Source organism: Acanthopagrus latus, chromosome 1 (assembly GCF_904848185.1).
Source record: "Acanthopagrus latus isolate v.2019 chromosome 1, fAcaLat1.1, whole genome shotgun sequence".
Taxonomy (NCBI): Eukaryota; Metazoa; Chordata; class Actinopteri; order Spariformes; family Sparidae; genus Acanthopagrus; species Acanthopagrus latus.
The window spans coordinates 2,405,958-2,423,838 of record NC_051039.1 but is presented as its reverse complement, the minus strand read 5'-3'; the positions used below and the strand labels follow the sequence as shown (position 1 = coordinate 2,423,838).

At 41.7% G+C, this 17,881-nt stretch overlaps 1 protein-coding gene across 8 annotated transcripts in view; it reads left to right on the top strand.

Annotated features, from left to right (window-relative positions):
- Positions 1–17,881, top strand: part of myom2a (myomesin 2a) — a 39,267-nt gene that overhangs the window by 15,729 nt on the left and 5,657 nt on the right. For 3 of the 8 annotated variants that reach the window (XM_037107537.1, XM_037107530.1, XM_037107491.1), the window contains exons 4-31: positions 331–466; positions 2,035–2,189; positions 2,653–2,745; positions 4,500–4,588; positions 4,682–4,720; positions 5,498–5,662; positions 5,759–5,920; positions 6,757–6,898; positions 7,253–7,452; positions 7,538–7,591; positions 8,769–8,896; positions 10,648–10,831; positions 11,719–11,736; positions 13,089–13,263; positions 13,413–13,534; positions 13,693–13,710; positions 13,996–14,183; positions 14,279–14,405; positions 14,615–14,793; positions 14,902–15,016; positions 15,304–15,463; positions 16,305–16,411; positions 16,507–16,551; positions 16,642–16,778; positions 16,930–17,074; positions 17,255–17,314; positions 17,474–17,541; positions 17,633–17,746. In XM_037107537.1, coding sequence (XP_036963432.1) covers positions 331–466; positions 2,035–2,189; positions 2,653–2,745; positions 4,500–4,588; positions 4,682–4,720; positions 5,498–5,662; positions 5,759–5,920; positions 6,757–6,898; positions 7,253–7,452; positions 7,538–7,591; positions 8,769–8,896; positions 10,648–10,831; positions 11,719–11,736; positions 13,089–13,263; positions 13,413–13,534; positions 13,693–13,710; positions 13,996–14,183; positions 14,279–14,405; positions 14,615–14,793; positions 14,902–15,016; positions 15,304–15,463; positions 16,305–16,411; positions 16,507–16,551; positions 16,642–16,778; positions 16,930–17,074; positions 17,255–17,314; positions 17,474–17,541; positions 17,633–17,746 — 3,325 coding nt within the window. Of the gene's footprint in view, positions 1–330; positions 467–2,034; positions 2,190–2,652; positions 2,746–4,499; positions 4,589–4,681; positions 4,721–5,497; positions 5,663–5,758; positions 5,921–6,756; positions 6,899–7,252; positions 7,465–7,537; positions 7,592–8,768; positions 8,897–10,647; positions 10,832–11,718; positions 11,737–13,088; positions 13,264–13,412; positions 13,535–13,692; positions 13,711–13,995; positions 14,184–14,278; positions 14,406–14,614; positions 14,794–14,901; positions 15,017–15,303; positions 15,464–16,304; positions 16,412–16,506; positions 16,552–16,641; positions 16,779–16,929; positions 17,075–17,254; positions 17,315–17,473; positions 17,542–17,632; positions 17,747–17,881 lie in introns of all 8 variants that reach the window. The other 5 variants (XM_037107508.1, XM_037107499.1, XM_037107522.1 and 2 more) reach the window with 5 other exon arrangements.

The following is a 17,881-nucleotide window of genomic DNA, read 5'->3' as shown; positions in this document are numbered from 1 at the left end:
CAGGAGACGTTGGTTCATATGTTTAGTGAGATCAGGATGTTTACAGGACAAATTAAAAAGCCTTCACAAAGTCCTGTGTTTGTATCGTGATGCTTACTCATAAACTTATTTAATCTTGCCTCTGAGAAATACTCCCCATATCACGATGGTAAAAAACTGAAACTAATGAACTTAATATGAAGTTAAGTCAAGCTTTTACTTTTTTAAAACAAGAAAACTACAAAGAAATTAGCTAAACCCACTCAGGGAATTAAATGAAACTGAACTGAATACAACAATTGAAAACAAAGTAAAAATGAAAGAGTGCTGCTGTAATAACTGTGGTTGTAGGACTGCCGAGGAGACTGAGGAGTATCAGAGAGTGTCTACGAATGTTGGGAAAGGACTGGCTGTGATTCAGGAGGAGCTCAGCAGGATGAGGATAACCACCAAGGCCCGAGTGGACAGCCTGAACATCCAGAGAGAGGTAACGAGCCTCTCCGGCAGGATCGCTCTTCTGTAGCGTTTAATTATGTCGTCTTGGTGTTTTTTTTTATTTGTTTGATGTCAGCACCTCCAAAAATAACTGTAAGATTTGACCACATCATCTATAAAAGTTGTTCAACAGTTTGAAGTGAAGTATTTCAGCAGATTAATGTCGGTAAGCAATCAAATCAAATCACTTTGTAATTATCGAACACTGATGATATTCAACTCTACATTTATGTTTTACACACCACTTGGTTATCTTGATACACTACATATGTCAATATGTTTTAAAAATGAATAAAAATGAGATGTACTGTATTATACATGTACTGGATAGTTCAGACTGAAGCTGTATTTCCTCTGTGTAGTTATTTCGTGTGTCTGTAGAACAAACGACCAGTCGATCTGAGTTGCACCTGAACTTTGACCCCCTACAACAGCAGGCCTGTAATGTAGTCATCTACAACTGACTTTTAATTTTGTCATTATTAATTATTTATCATTAATTAGAAAACAATGTAAAAAAAACTTGAATGAAACTACACGTGTAGTACGTGATATGTGATTGTGGATTTTTGACATATTTTACTCAGATGATATTTGTACAAATTAAAAAAAAAGCACATTATCTGTAGCGGATATTAGTTCCAGCTGAGCGCTCGCTGAACCCGACTAATTACAACATATTAATCTTATATTCATCGATGTGTCCTCGAGTCGCAGTAAGAAACCAGAGCGGTGAAGCTGTGTTGACTGCAGGTCTTACTGCTGCTTCACCTCTTTAATCCTTCTGGTCCGGGCAGATTTCAGATTTGTTGATAGTGATGTCAGCTGGTTAATGTTGATGCTGACAACATGTTGGCAGAGAAGACTTTATAATGACACAGAAACAGGTGGTCTGTGTATTTACAGTGTACAAGCAGTAATTTAGATGCAGCCACTGTTTCATTTCAACGCACAGTTCAACCCAAACCAACCCAATCACCAGAGTTAATGTTAACCAATGTTTCTGCAAATATGGTGAAACTTGATATTTATTTAAGTTCAGTTTAAATTTCACCTTGTGACGATGCTGTGCTCATGTTCTTATTTGGTTTAGACACAAAAACTACTTGGTAAGCGTTAGGGGAAGATCTTTTTTTGCTTAAAATTTCCGTTTCGGTTGCCACAAACACAACTGGAAATTGTCCTGATACGCACCCATGTGATGCTTACAAATATTGAAACACTGTCGTCCCTCGTCACAAATATCCAGCAGTTTCACACTAACATATATTGAAATCCAGTCTCAAACCGCGTTCACCGTTCTAGCAGCCTTCTCTCTCTGTAATTCCACCACCATCCCCTCCACCTCTCGATGTGAAAGTCAGGTCGTGCACATGTAAGATGAACGTGATGTGACTCATTTTTATACAGGAGAAATGTCAACATGGTACACAACATATGACTTGTACAAAACATGTCTAAAGAAACATTAACTGCCAGCATTTTATCCTCCCCAGTCTTTGTTCGTTTACTCGTGCAGCATGTTCTGTACAATCTCTTGATGCATTTCACTCTCTCCAGGTTAAGGACATGATGGCGAAGAGGCCAGAGTTTTTGGATGACATCCCCAAGATGCCGGACTTCCTGGTTGCCCTGCGACCCCACACCGTGTGGGAGAAGACGCCTGTCAAACTGTTCTGCACCGTGCAGGGAAACCCGAGGCCCATCGTCAAATGGTCAGAACATCCAATTCTCACAGGAGATGGTTTTAGATTTGACCTCAGTTTGCTCTTCAACAAAACATTTAAATGTAAAGCATGTACTATCGAAGCCTTCATTATCCAAGTCTTATCTTGAAGTAGTTACATGCAGTTCATCAGAGCTGTAGTTGATGTTTTAGTTGTACAGAACACCCTGTATACAGAAAATGTGTTGTGTCTTGGGAATAAATACAGCATCGATCTTTTGATCTATCCTAAAAAAGTTGTTAGCATTCCACTGATCCCTTTAATACGAGTCTACAGTGTTTAGCATACCTCCAAGCAGCCATCACCTCGTAAATATCGGCTGCTATTTAAGTTCACAATGTCAGTTTATTGGTGGATGAGCCATCAGAGAGTCACGTGTCCCCATAAACATACAGATTCAAAGTGAGAGCCTGTAGGTGTGAACAGGTGACCGACTCCCGACTGTTTGCAGGTATAAAGGAGGCGTGCCAGTCGACCCCCTGAACGCCCCTGGAAAGTACAAGATTGAAAACAAGTATGGAGTCCACAGTTTGATCATTAGCAGGTACGACACAAACACAACACAACTCTGCGGTGTTAAAAACATCCTGACACATCACACAAACAAGAAGCTGGTGGTTGATTTGAACCGTATTGAGGACGATGTTATCTGTACGAATTCAAGAGTCCAGGTTTTTAGAAGTGTTGACAACCAGCCCCAGTTTTTTGATAACGTCCCTTTTTTGCAATTTGTTTTGTTAATACTAAGTAATACTGTTCTTTAGAAGGTTCAACACTTCGTACAAACACACATCCTTTGTAAATTATTGCACGATCTTTTTTGGAATCAGGATTGTGCATCAGAAATATGGGACCTTGAAATATGTAAAATCTAAAAAGAGCCTGTCGTACAGGAGGGATTAGATAATCTCCTCTGTGATATTTTACCTTTAATGGTTTATATTGTAGCGTTCCACCTTCACTTTTGGAGTCTAAAATTAAAAGATGAGCAGCGAGAGAGGAGAGGGAAGTTAGATTGAGGGCTCAGCCTGTTGGTCCGTTCGTCATCTTGGAGACTCCTCAGCTGTTCGTGTCGAAGTGCTGACATTTGCGTCATTCGAGCCATGAATTCCTCCCGCCGCTCCCCCTCTCGCTCTCTCCCTCTCTTTCTCTTGGAGGCATTGAATGTCTTCGGTTCCCCGTCATTGCATTACAGGGTCAGTGAGGAGACGTGTCGCTTATGTCCCAAACTTTGCAAAAAGAAGCAGAACAATTTTCTCATTCACAGTGAAAAAGCTCAAACAGAAGGAGAAACGGTTTATGTTCCCCGACAGCTGAGCAAATGGATCGTCTTTTAAAATAGTTGAGGGGGTGAAGGTCACATTTCTTCCTTCTATTCTCACCCTCAGACTCCTTTTCAATCGCTGTCACACGGCGCCACTGCCCTCCTTTTCATCACCCTTCCAACATGTGAGGTTACTTTTAAAAAGAGGCAGAACATGATGTCTTGTGCCTGAATCAGACACTGACTTCAGGAGTTCACCGCTGACCTTGACGAGCCACCGACGTGTCGTTGAGGAAAGAAAGAGCTTAGCTGCTCCGTTCGCTCGTGTTTGGCTCCGTGTTTTCACTGCCAAGACTTTAAGATGGGCTCAATTTTCAGCTCGTTGTTTCGTCTCTGCTCAAATCCTTTCTGACTGTCAAGTTAAAAGTGGATCTGCTACCAATTCTTAAGGCAAAATAAAATATACAGTAATACAAAGCACAGCAGTCGGTTTAATGAATGCACGTAAAGATTCAGAAAACAAAACAAAATTCAAAATAATATTCTATTTTAAAGCTATATTCATAAACTATATTGTTATGTGCACAAAAAATATTCAAGAAAAAACAGAACAGGACATAATGATCATATTTTAAGAAACAAATAATGAAAATAAATAATAAAAATGTGAAGAAAGAACAGAAGTGGCTTCATAAAGCGAGTATGAGCAGGTGACTGGATTTAGATTTGACTTACAAATAGGATGTAAATGTTGAATATGTATTTTTTTAAGGAAAATCAGGTCCCTAGAACACGGTTTGAGGCTAGAAAGGTGGCAGGGTCCGCCACATGTAAACAAAGTAGAGCAGGTCAGTTTGTTTATTGAGTCATGAAAACAAAGAGAGTTTGTTTGTCTCGTTTGTTTAGACAGAAAATGAAGAAACCCATGTTTTACAAAAAGGAGCCTTGTGTGATGAGTATTTCATAAATACTCTGCGTGTGGTTGATTGAACTACACTCTGACGTGTGTGTAACGTGTGTGTCTGGTGCTGCAGGTGTGTTGTGAGTGATACTGCTGAGTACAGCGCTGTGGCCACCAACCAGCACGGCACGGCCACCAGCAAGGCGACAGTGACGGTGAAGAGTAAGTCATCGCTTGTTCTGGTTCTGTACCATTCAGACGTTATCCACTTCTGTGTTTCTCTCTGTGACTAACGTGACTTTGTGTTCGTCACAGGAGCGTCAGGAGCTGGCGAGTCCTGCCATCTTGGTTTAGGTGAGGAGAGAGGGAGCGGTATCTGAAGATGTAGCTGAAGGGCGGAGCGGAGGGTTGTTGTTGTTAATTTTTTGTTTGGAGTCGGGCCCAGACACAATCACTACAAGCACACGGGATCAGCTGCCTACAAATAGCAAGCAGGTCACATGTGAGAGGCCTGATACGCAGTGGAAACTATTGTAAGAAGCTGTTGTCGAGAAACAAGTTAGTAACAAGAGGATGGTCTGCTTAAAGTAAACAGACGATAATCTAACAGAACATCCACAGACTTAATGTGTTCAGGGAAGAAAATCATTAAGTAATTAGGTAAATACTTTCCCCCGCTGTTAATATATCGTGAGGCAGTTTCTCTTGTGCTCCAAACATCTTATTTTGTTTCAACTGGACGAGCAGTAACATGTTGGATCCTTAAACCAATCAGAGACATTTAAAAACTGCCAGAACGTCGTGACTAAACACATCTTTTCATTTTCTTGTAAAAACATTTTTGCAAAGAATCTGTCATCTATTGACCATTCTGATAACAACACTCCTCAGTCTGTCACCTGGTACGATCAATATGTTGTTTCCCACTGAAGTTCTGAGGACGACATGTTGATTATATGATTAATAAAAATGATTTCCAGGTTGCTGAATTCTTTCTTTTTCTCAAAATAACTACGTCTATTGTACAAAGCAAACAATTCAAAAACAAAGTTTCATCAACATCTGTGGCAACGTGTTTTAAGTTGATATCAAATGTTATTGATTGTTAACAGTGCTGCTTCACTTCTTCAGTGCCTCATCTGACTGACATCCATCCCAGTAAGCTGGAGGTGACCCTGCTGGATCGGTTCAAGGTGTCCTTCGGTGTGGAGGGCGGCTCCATCAGTCTGGTCTGCAGCATGGTGGTCATCCCCAACCTCCCCAACGTACCGCCGATCACCCAGTGGTACAGAGACGGTGAGACGTATTATTTTATAGATCAGTTCATTTATTTAATCATTCAGCCGGTTGTGTTTCTTCACTCTTCGCTGCATCTTCCCTCTCGTCCAACAGATAAACTGCTGAAAGCCGGTAAGCTGGCTGAGATGTCTGTGGGTGGAGGAGCCGCCCGTCTGACGCTGCCTCACCTGGCGAAGGACGACGAGGGTCTCTACACCCTCCGCATCTTCACAAAGGACGGCACCGCTGAGCACAGCGCCTACCTGTTTGTTTCAGGTACATCTCTCTGCATCATGGAGCTTTTTAACGTCGATCAAAAATGGACATTTAGAGCACAAAACAGCCTGTTTATGACCACAGATACCACAGCTGAGGAAGAAGGGGATATTAACTGATTGATGAAAATGCTGGAACACCAAATCTAGAACTAAATATAGACAAAAGAAAGATGAATTTGAGTGAAGTCTGTTGCTAAAAATGTGCATCGTCGAGACAAAGTGACAATTTATCAGACGAGCTTCAACACGCTCGAATCCACAAACAGAAAATCATCTGATTATAATCTAAACGATTTGTCCCTTTGTGAATGGATGAACTGGTCTGATCTGAATATTAATCTTATCTTTCAACGCAGGTTTTAAGGTTTTAGGACTCGAGCCAAAATCAGTTCATTACAAATGTCACATCGTTTGTACACGACATGAAGCAGACTCATTAACTCAGATAAAGTTCACTCAGTTCTCACCAAACCTGCTCTCAGAATCTGCCTTGACACGACCAAACGAGGGATTATTTTCTTTATAGTTGCTGTGCAAACCATTAATTAGAGAGAACCTCGGTCAGGGTGTCTGCAGTTCCCATGATGAGAAGCCTCGTCTGAGTTTTGATTTACAGTTTTTAATCATTATTATATCAAACACTCAGACAGACAGTTGATTATTAATTGTAAAGCTCATATCATCCTGAAAGAAAACAACATGCAGCACAATAAATAAAGGTTGTCACGTCCATAAATCATTCCCTTTTTCCATTAATATATTTTAAGTTGCATCTGTCTGTCTCCCTCCTTCTTTCTGATCCTATCCTACGCTCTTTTCTCCTCGCTCTTCCAGATGCCGCCCCCTCTGTGGCCGGCGCCCCTGGAGCACCAATGAGCGTGAAGGCGTACGACATCAACTCTGACTACGTGCTGGTCGCCTGGAAACCCCCAAACACCGTCAATGAGGCGGCGATCACCGGATACTTTGTGGATCGGTCAGTGTCTTTTTATAGCAGCGTTGGCACATTGAAGCGAATACAGTCATATCGTACTGAAGTTAATGCCAAGGAAACCGTTATAGGTGACACTTTATCAGGTGTTTTCATCTCAGATTTGTTTTTTATTTCACCTTAGTAGCCAAAGACAAACATTTAATGCAGCATTTACTCAGAAACATTAAAGTTTAATTTCTTTCAGTTACCTACAGTTGATTCCAATCACTTTTATTGTAGGTTTATTTAATTCTGGTTTCCTTTACATGGCAGCAAATTTAAAAACAAGCTTCAGATTTTGTTTCTTGTTGATGATGTCATACTACTGATGTCATTTCCTGATCCTGGTGTGTGTAGGTGTGAGGCTGGCAGCGACACCTGGGTCCAGTGCAACGACGCCCCGGTGAAGGTTTGTAAATACCCAGTGCACGGACTGAAAGTGGGCCGCTCCTACCACTTCCGCGTCCGCGCCGTGAACAGCGCCGGCATCAGCAGGCCGTCCCGCAAGTCCGACAAAGTGACCGCACTCGACGAAGCCGAGAGCCAGAGGCTGCAAGGTACTGATGAAGGTAAATACAAAACACAGACCGGTGGGATACGACTGTTTTCTGACGGGTCTGCTGCTGTCGTTTCCTGCAACAGTGATTAAAATCGAAGGAAAGTACGACATAGTGATCAAGGACGATGACCTGGAAGGTACGGTAGTCCACAAAGACCGATCTGGTTCAGTCCTTTAATCCTTTAAACCACCTGAACTTCACATTAACACTAACACCTCTTCCCTTTGTCCAACCTTCATCACCATATTAACACATTCAGCAACTTAAAACTTCAAAACATCTCTGCATTGACGATTATATCACTGATAATTAATCAGTCGTAGGGAGGGTGGTGTGTTTGTGGCTCAGGAGAGAAAGACGAGGGAGCGGGTCACTTGTTTACACGATCACTCATTGGCTGTTGTAGGATGTAGGGCGGATGTATACAGTCCTGTCATTAACACGGCCGCCACCTCAGGATCTCTGTCGTTAAAGGATAATGGAGTCTGCTGTGAAATGAGAGGATTTTTAGTTTGAGCAATCAGATATTTTGTCGACCCTGAATGATCACCGGTACCCATGAATTTGGGTTTTTCTACAATTTTCTGGCAGGGAAGAAATTGTTCATACATCTGCCACCCAACCTACAAAAACCTCCTTTACTATGTCTTTATTTTGTAGTAGGTCAGAAACAATAGCTTTAGATTCCAGATGTTTCTACTTACTGACACAAAATGTTCAACTTACAAACAAAATGACCTATAAAAACATCCTGCTCGTCTACATTTTAAGAATGATACTTTGAATGCTACACAGATCAAATAATTTCTTCTTCTCCTCCTGTGATAACCGTCGTGGTTCCCTCTTTGATCTAACTCCATCTTTTCTTCACCTGATTTAATCGACTTATTTCCAGTTAAACTACTTAGTGTTTTTCTTCCTCCTTTAAAAAGTGTGTCATGTATCTCCTTTTACTTTCAAGCAAACCTTTAACACAAAAACTAATTTAAAAACTAAAAACACGTTGGTAACATTTCACACTTGAAGCTGTTGTTGAAGTCCCACATTTTTACTGTAATGTTCACAGCTACTCCCACACCTCAGGAACTTTATTAAAGACATTCAAATCTTTTTATCAGCTTCTGTCATGTTTATAAAAAGCTGAAACATGATCCTGGTGTTGTCTTTATTCACTCCAACACCTCGTCATTTCTGCAAAGGTAAAAGATGATTAAAAACACAACACTTAGTTAATGAAACACACAATGTGGGACTTCTGCAGCCGCTGTTACTGTTAGTGATCTAGGCCTCAACACCGTTCACTCCCAATCCAGGCTACGTAACGATCCCGGGAGAGCCCACCGACGTGCACGCATCCGAGATTTTCAAATCGTACGTCGTGCTGAGCTGGAATCCTCCCAGCCCCCGCGGACGAGCTCCGCTGTGGTACGTCATCGAGAAGGTGTGTTGTGGCTCCACCGTAAGCCATCGCTTTCCATCAATGTAGCCCAGTGTTCAGCTCTGTACTGTAGAGACAAGGTAAAGAAGACATTAACCTCCTGAACTCAGGATTTTTATGTTAGATGTTGATTTTTGGATTAAACTCTCAGAGATCCTCACTAGAGAAGCTTCTGTGTTTCACAACATGAGGATGTAAAGATGGATTAACTCATAAATCCATCAGTTTAAGAGGTTACATGTGTTTTTTATGCTTATGTAATAAACATGAAAGCATTAAAAGCTCACCGTGTTTCACTCGTGCTGTTGGGGCTCCACTTACGCAATAATCTAAATATTCTCTAAACAAATCCAAACAAAGGTCACACAAACATATGCTAGAAATGTAGATTTTAATGTAGATATAAAAACAACACTGGAAAGGATTTATGACCAATGTACAGATATGTACATCTAACATTAAGGTTTATTTATGCTCGACAGCAGTGTAGGCAATATTTCAAGTGAGAGGAAGATGTTTAAAATATGTCGGACCTGTTTGAGGATAGTTAACAGGAGTTGGTGACACGTTGTAAACAAATGATGTGTCTCAGTTCTGGTCTGCATCCTTCAGAGGAGCATTTGAAGGCCAATTGCATCAGTACGCCGTGTGAAGGTTGTCCCAGTCTGAAGGCTCCTCCAAATGCTCCTCCTTTTCCCTGTTTTTGGAGGATGCTTCACTACGATCCTTCATGGCCTCACATATCCCAAGATTCTTTGCACGCCAGAAACTGAAGAAAGATAGAGAGAAAATGGCGACATTGCGTAGCGTAGATCGTCACTTTTGCGGGCCTGGGCGGCCGAAATCGTGATGCAAGAGTAAAACATCTGCTGACACAACCAGGAAATGCTCCAAAGGCTCGACTGTCACATTTAACAACGACTGACGAGGTTAACAAGGACTCTGAAGGACTCGCCTTCACAGACCACAGAGGCCGAGTCCTTCAGAGGACGCAGACCCTGAACTGGGACACAACAATTATATGATGTTGCTTCACTCAGACACAGATACAAACAGTCACTACAGAGCAGCTGGGAGGAGGCTGGATGGTTGCGAAGGAAAACTGGAGGTGCGTGACAGACTGATTTGACTCTGAGCGGCGCCCTCTAGTGGTTGTAGTACTTAACAGTAATGCCAACATGAAGGACGTTAATGTATCCTCATATTTATCTTTATTCATAATAATTCTTGTCTCTCGACTGTTTCTTTTTTCCTCTTTAAGGAAGTAGTTGTCTAAACTTTCATTATTCGTCTGTTTTGATATAAAAAACTAATATAGCTGAAGTTGAACTGCCATATTTGGAGGACTCAGTATTGTACAGTAATGTGTATACGTCTCAAAAGTCAAGTCTCTTTTGGACACGTGACGATGATCACACCTTTAGATAATATTGATAATAAACTTTATTTTAGCAGCACAGGTCCAACAATCGTGAATCGCAGAGGAATGAAACAGAATAAGATGCAAATAGAAACGTTAATTGAAGAGTAATGAAGAAGATTAAACATCGAGAGATAAAACAAAATATAAAAGAGCAACAAAAAATCATTAGATAAACTAAATTGAGCCCCAACTCTGCAGAAACACTCGATCTGTGAGCTCGTCTTTGTGTTGATGCTACATTGATGAGGTTGTGTCGCAGATGGCTGTTCCTTCTCATGTCCTCACCCCCTCCTCCCTCCTCCCTCCTCCCTCCTCCCCGACTCTCCCACAGTGCTTAGCAGGCACTGGAGCATGGCAGCGGATCAACACGGCAGTCAAACTGCAGTCCCCTCGTTACCCAGTTTTTGATTTGCAAGACGGGCAAAAGTACCAGTTCAGAGTGTATTCTGTCAACATGTACGGGTCCAGCGAGGCCTCGGCGCCCTCAGAACCCGTCGAAAAGGTCGACGAGGACGGTAAGGGGCCGGGTTCTGTTTCATATATACAGCAAAGTTCACACAGAGATTAACACAAAGATCTGCTCTATTCCTGTTAACTATGAGGAAGAAAATCACATTTTGGACAAATATTCATTAACTTTAATTAGTTAAATGTTTTAGTGCCCGGAATCACAAATCTTTCTTCCACAGATGAAAAAGATATAATCATGTCAACAATTCAACTTTAAAAGAAAAAAAAAGGGGGACAAGCAAGTTTAAAATTTAAAATGATTATTTGAAAATGTAAAGGTGGAACGAAAAAGTGACATTTAAAATGCAAAAACGTTTAATTAAAGTGCTCAAACTGGAAGATTAAATCATAAATAAGAAAAGAAAAAACATCAAATATAAAACTCAACATGAAGAATACAATAAACAAATGAAAAATGGCCTGAATAGTTTAATGTGCACTTTAGGATTTGACATTTATATTCTATTTAATTGTTTTTACCAGGTTGATATTTTCTTTCAGTGTTTATGGACATATAATTCCTCTTAGTGTCTTAAAATAATCTTGTTTATCTAGTTTTTAATTATGACCAGAAACATCCTCAATGAAACTGAGATGATGAAGCAACTTCAAGAAAAGTCTCAGTGTCTCACGTTGACAGAAGATTTTTTTATTATCTTTATAACAGATTGTTGGTTAGTGCTCGATCATTTCTTCACGACAAGATTTATTGACCATAAATCAAAATCATTTGAAGAAAAAGATCTGGAGAGAAATGTTGCGAAAATGGGGGAATGTATTTTTATATTTGCTCATTTTATCTCTAATTCAGTTTTTGTATTAAAAGACAAATAGATGAAATGTGAAATGTTGAAAACATCTTTTGCTCAGAGTAAATCTGTGTTCATTCCAGGAACTGAGGTGTCGATCGGTACGTACGTACAGATCAATGAAACTCTTCCACTGTGTGATCTAACCACGTGTGACGGGCTGAGCACTCAGAAAGAATAATACATGTACACTTGTGTTTGTGTTGTGACGTAGATGAGCTGAGGTCTTCAGTGAAACCTCCTCACCTCAACACGACTTGTTGTTGTTCTTGTTGTTGTTGTTGTTATTTCAGTCGAGGCACCAAAACCAGTTTCACACCTGAACTCTCTCTGTGTCGGCTCACATTTACTGAAAACACACCAGGACACACCTTTGACTTCTGCATGTTTTATATAAGTGGCACTTGTTTCATAATCTGCGGCACGTGACAACAAACACCTGCAGTCAGGAGCATCAACAGGTGATTATCAGGACCTCTGTTAGTGGATCGGTACCGGTACCTTGCTTTTCAGAAAGCGTTTGTGTTCTTATTTTTTAATCGGATTGGGTTGAAATGTGTCCTGAACATCCAAGAAACCCTTCAACATGTTTTTATTTTAATAGTTGTTGGAGAATATTTGGCAGTAATCAGATTAAAAGCAAATGAAGAATCTGTAGTTTTCACTTTGTTTGCAACTGGACTTTGATTCTGTTCAGTGTCAGTGTGGTTCTGTCACATCTGGAAGATATTTAGTTAAACATTAAATATTGAGCTGCAGATTTTGTGAAGATATTTTGGCTGATATTTCCTCCAGATGGAGTTTTTGCTTTGCAGGAACATGTCAGTTTTTACTGCAGACATATAAAATATTTCAAGATGTTTTATTTTCACCTGCTGTAAAGTTCGGTGGTTTTATTTCAGAGGTAGATATTTGCACATCGATGCTGCTGGATTTCTCTCACTTTATCTGTTGAGTGTTTATTTTATTGTCTTTCTAAAGTTTAACTCTTAAATGTTGATTCATTTTTCAGCACTCTACCACCTCGTCCACACTGATACAGATACGTTTTCTGTGTCCACACGACCTTCGTTTCACAAAATATCTCCGTACAGACGAGACACAAAATGATTACAAACGCTGAAACAGGCATGTTAGCAGTGTGTATGTCTGCCATCGTTAGTACACACACAGGATTATTACAGAAAGTAGAAATGTTCAACGTCATCGTTTCCTTGAACACTCAACACGTAAACATGGAAACACAGAAACAAAAGAGTTTTTTTTAAAAAAACTGCGTGGACGAGACTAAAACGAACAGGAAGATGTTTGTTCTGCAAATTATCCATATTAGTGTGGACGAGGCCTAAATGTCAGGACAAACAGGCACATCTGTAATTAACCCATTATGGTTAATTGCTTGATAACGATGTCATTACTTGTGTTGAATGATGACTCCCTCTCCTCTGAACAGGCGTCCCCTCTGCTCCCGGTCAGGTTGTTGCCACCAGGAACACAAAGTCGTCCGTGTTCGTTCAGTGGGACGCTCCCAAGAGTCCCAAAAGCCTGATGGGCTACTACATCGACGGCCGCGTGGTCGGAGCCAAGGAGTGGTTCCCCTGTAACCACAAACCCTTCAAACACACCAGGTCAGTGAACAAAACACTGAAGCGACGTTAACATCTTGAATCTGAAATTAAACCAGACAAGAAACAGAGTCATGAGTTGTTTCTTGTCTTGTTTGTAACCAACATATCTTCCTATAATATATAATTGTGTGTGTGTGTGTGTGTGTCAGGTTTGTGGTCCACGGTCTGATCCCGGGTGAGACCTACGCGTTCCGCGTCCAGGCCGTCAACGTCTTCGGCCTCAGTGAAGAGTCTCAGGAGTCGTCTCCCATCGCTGTGGAGCCGGCGCTCGGTGAGAACAACAACATGTTTGTTAATTAAAAATGTTTATGAAGCTAAAAAATACTTTAAAATGCAAATAAAGCTCATAGATTTAATCGAAAATGTAACTGTGAACAAGTCAAACACCGTCAGTGTAGCTCAGTGCTCATTGTTCATTACTCTGTCCAGGTAAAGGGGTGGAGTACGGTACGTATGAGCAGTTTGTTCCCACCTGACTCACCCACCGTTCTCACTTTGATTTCCGTGTTTTAATCACAGAACTGCACATTTACAATGTCACCAAACACGGTTGTTGCCAGAAAGTTCACAGAATCAGTTGTACGATACAAAACTACGGTGCGGTTATTAATGAAATGAGTTTGATGTGTTTTTGGAGTTCCAGTCTGCTCACAGTCGACATGAAGGAGTCAGAGAAGTTGTTGTGAAGTATCTGAAACATGTTAAAACCTTTAAATGTTACCTGTGGTGCAGCGACTCCCAGCGCTCCCTTCGGCATCACCATGCTGAGCTGCGACGGCGCCTCCATCACTCTGGCCTGGAAGAGTCCCAAACACTGCGGCGGCTCCAAGGTCAACGCTTACTACGTGGACAAGCGCAACGCCGACTCTCTGGTGTGGAAGGAGGTCAACCAGGAGGCCATCACCGAGAGGATCTGCACCGTGAGAGACATCACTCACACAGTTAAATAAATGAAACTAACAGATGTGAGTTTGTTCTGATTGCAGGCGTGTGAATCTTCTCTCTGTATCTTCAGGTTGAGAATCTGACCGAGGGAACCTTCTACGAGTTCAAGGTCCAGGCTGGTAACATGGCCGGTGTCGGCGTGCCCTCAGATCCCAGCGCCCCGATGAAATGTGAAGCTTGGACCATGGACGAGCCGGGTAGGAGAACCATCACTGTATCATACCTGTGAAGGATAACTGAGTGGATTTTTGGGAATTACAAGTAATGTGACTGTTGTGTTCAGAGGGGTCAAAGACAAACATGAGAAATATTGGAGGTTTTTTGATGCAGGGTGCTGAAAGATGACTCCGGAGCAGACTCTCTGTGCTCGTGTTTTCATCATGTTTTCATTCGGTCGCACCTTCAGGTCCGGCCTACGACCTGAGCTTCAGTGAGGTCAGAAGTCACTCCCTGGTCGTCCTGTGGAAGGCTCCAGTCTACACCGGAGCGAGCGCCGTCACTGGGTATTTTGTGGAGATGGCCAAGAAGGGCTCATCGGAGTTTGTCACTCTGAATGAGGAAGCCGTGAGCCACCGTTACCTGCAGGTGAGAGAAAAGATACGTAGGTGGTAACAAACCAGAAGAATTGTTCTTCAACAACAGAATTTGAAAGAGGGATTTTCGGTCAAACACTGTTTGAATGGTTACCTGCAGGCGACCGGTCTGGAGGAAGGTGCAACCTACGTGTTCAAAGTTCGTGCTGTGAACGCGAGCGGCGTCGGAAAAGCTTCCCAGCTGTCTGAGCCGGTCTGTGCTAAAGCTCTGCCAGGTAACAGCTCAACTTCTATAGCCACGACTTCTGTAGGGATTTAATCAGTTGCTTTTTGAAATTATTACTACGGATTTAGTTTTGTTTAATTCTGGGGGACAAAATTAAATTTGTGTTTAGAGACAAACTTCTCCCTACTTTGCTTTTTAGATTATGTCCTGAACATACTGAAAATAATTTACAGACGAGACCAAAGTGCAAAGAAATACTCGGATGACCTCACTGTATGTTTTGTGTGGATCTGAATGTTATATTCCAGATTTGTGCTTCTCACGTTATTATCACAGGCACCAAGGAGATCGTGGCCAGCGTGGACGAGGAGACCGGAGACATCTTCCTGTCTCTGGAGGCCTGCGAGATCTGTGAGACGTCCAAGTTCATTTGGTCCAAGAACTACAAACCCATCGGCGACTGCCCCAGGGTGTCCGTCTCCACGAAGGGCAGAACGTAAGCTCGCTGTAATCCTCGAACGTGTCTCTGCAGGCGCAGCTCAGCCCTCATCTGGCTTCTTCTTTGGTCACAGACGGAAAGATAATCTTTAAAATAGCACTTAATAAACACAGCAGAGCAAACGGTGTGTTTCCCCTCGAGCCTTCGAACGTTTACTCAGCTCAACTTACTGCTGAGCAACATCACAGCTCCTGTTTCCTGTTTTCAGTGTTCTCAGAAGAGATGTAACATAAATGAGGTGAGGTTTAACATCTGCCTCTGAACTCATTTATGGACATTTGTGAAAATATCATTAAAATTAGGAAAAGTTCTAATGATTTTTTAATAATTTCCCAAATGTTTCCTGTAGAGAACTTTATTATATTGGTACTAATTCTATGAGAATTATATTTAAGTTTAGTTCAGGTAGTTTATCATTATTGTTTAAGTTTCTTGATGTTTTCCTGAAACTTCATTCTCAATATAAGTTGAATTATTTGTTCACTAAGAGAAATCTGACACTTTTGTGTGTTTGATTAAAAAAGTAAGAGACGAAACATCATCAGTTAATCGATTGACTGGACACTGTCTCTAAATGTACTAAATGTCTTCATTCTTTTTCAGGAAACCTCTTGAAAAACGATCAATAAATTGAAACAAAATTCCTAAAAATACATAAAATAAAGTTTTCGACCTGACGTCTTACAGATTCATTCTTTTCGACACTGCATCATGACAGAATTATGAAGTTTGGGGGAATTAAACTGTGAAATGCATTTCTTTCAGTTCTCACAAGCTTGGTGTCTGTGATTGTTCGGATCTTTACGGATATTTAATAGTTGCTGTATTTGTTCCTCAGCTCCAGACTGACTTTCACCAACCCTGACAAAGACGATCTGGGCAGATACTCTGTGGTGGTCACTGACACTGACGGAGTCTCTGGCAGCCACACTCTGACTGAGGACGGTGAGTTCACGTCAACTACAACTAATAATAATCCAGCAGATCGTTTGTTGTTCTGGTTTGTTTGTCGCTCATGTTCGTTGTCCTCTGTCCTGCAGCTCTGAACACCATGCTGGAGCTCAGCTACGCCATCAGACATCCAGGTGAGTGTTGTTTCGTAGCAGCAGACCTGCGATGCAAGTTAGATTGTTTCCTGAGGATCTAATGTTTGGGCGTCTTCTGTCTCGGTGCAGTTGTTCCTCTGAAACACGGTCTGAACTACGAGATTCTGGAGAAGGGTCACGTTCGTTTCTGGCTGCAGGCCGTCAAGCTGTCGCCGTCTGTATCCTACAGGTTCATCGTGAACGACAAGGAGGTCACCAGCGGAGAGGTAACATCAACGATCATTGTGTTTATTAAAGTTGTAGCTTGTTTAAAGTAACATTTAAATCTTTTGCTTGTTGTTGCTGTTATAATAAAATTGACGAACAGACAAACACTTATGATCTCTTCTGTAATCTAAACACAAATCTTCCTCTCAGGGACACAAGATCAGCCACGACGTGGCGACAGGAGTCATCCAGATGACGGTGGATCATTTCACCAGAGCCAACGAGGGCACTTACACCGTCCAGATCCATGACGGCAAGGCCAAGACCCAGAGCTCCCTGGTGCTGGTGGGAGACGGTGAGGCTTTTATTCTCCCTCAAGAATCATTTTCAACAATCTGACAAAAGGAAAAAATATTGGAGCAGAAACAAAATACTGAATCAGCCTTTCATTCTCAGTGTTTGTCAGATGTAGTTCTGAGTGGTCATTAAGTAATTTATTTGTCCACTTTCATTGATCGTGTTTTCTCTGTTTCAGTGTTCAAAGCTGCTCTGAAGGAAGCCGAGTTCCAGAGGAAAGAGCACATCAGGAAGCAAGGTGCCGACACACACACACACACACATCTGGAAACACTCAGAGTTCAACGCTGTGGCAGAGATCAACTCCCTCTGAGTGTTTCTGATGTTTCATTTCATTCATTGTTGCTCTTTATGTTCCTCGTACTGATGATATCCTGATTCCACGTTGTGTTTTCAGGTGCACATTTCTCTGAGTATCTGTACTTCACTGTCACTGAGGACTGCACCGTTATGCTCGCCTGCAAGGTAACAGGCAACACCACTCAGTTTTCCACTCTTCTCATCTCTTGGCCTCTCCTTGATCTCAATGAAACGAGTCCTTGTGTTTGTCTTTCAGGTGGCCAATGTGAAGAAGGAGACGACCTTCCACTGGTACAAAGAGGACGAAGAGATCGTTCCAGAGACTCCTCCCAATGTGATGTCAGGAGCCTGCGCTCTTCCCATCCCTCTGGTAACTACAGCAGCACCCTCGTCAGCATAGCTTCCATATCATGGCATATTTGAGTGAAACAGTACAGACAATTGGGACATAACGTCGGAAGGAATTTGATTTGAACGTTAAAAATTGGGCATAACAAACTGTCAG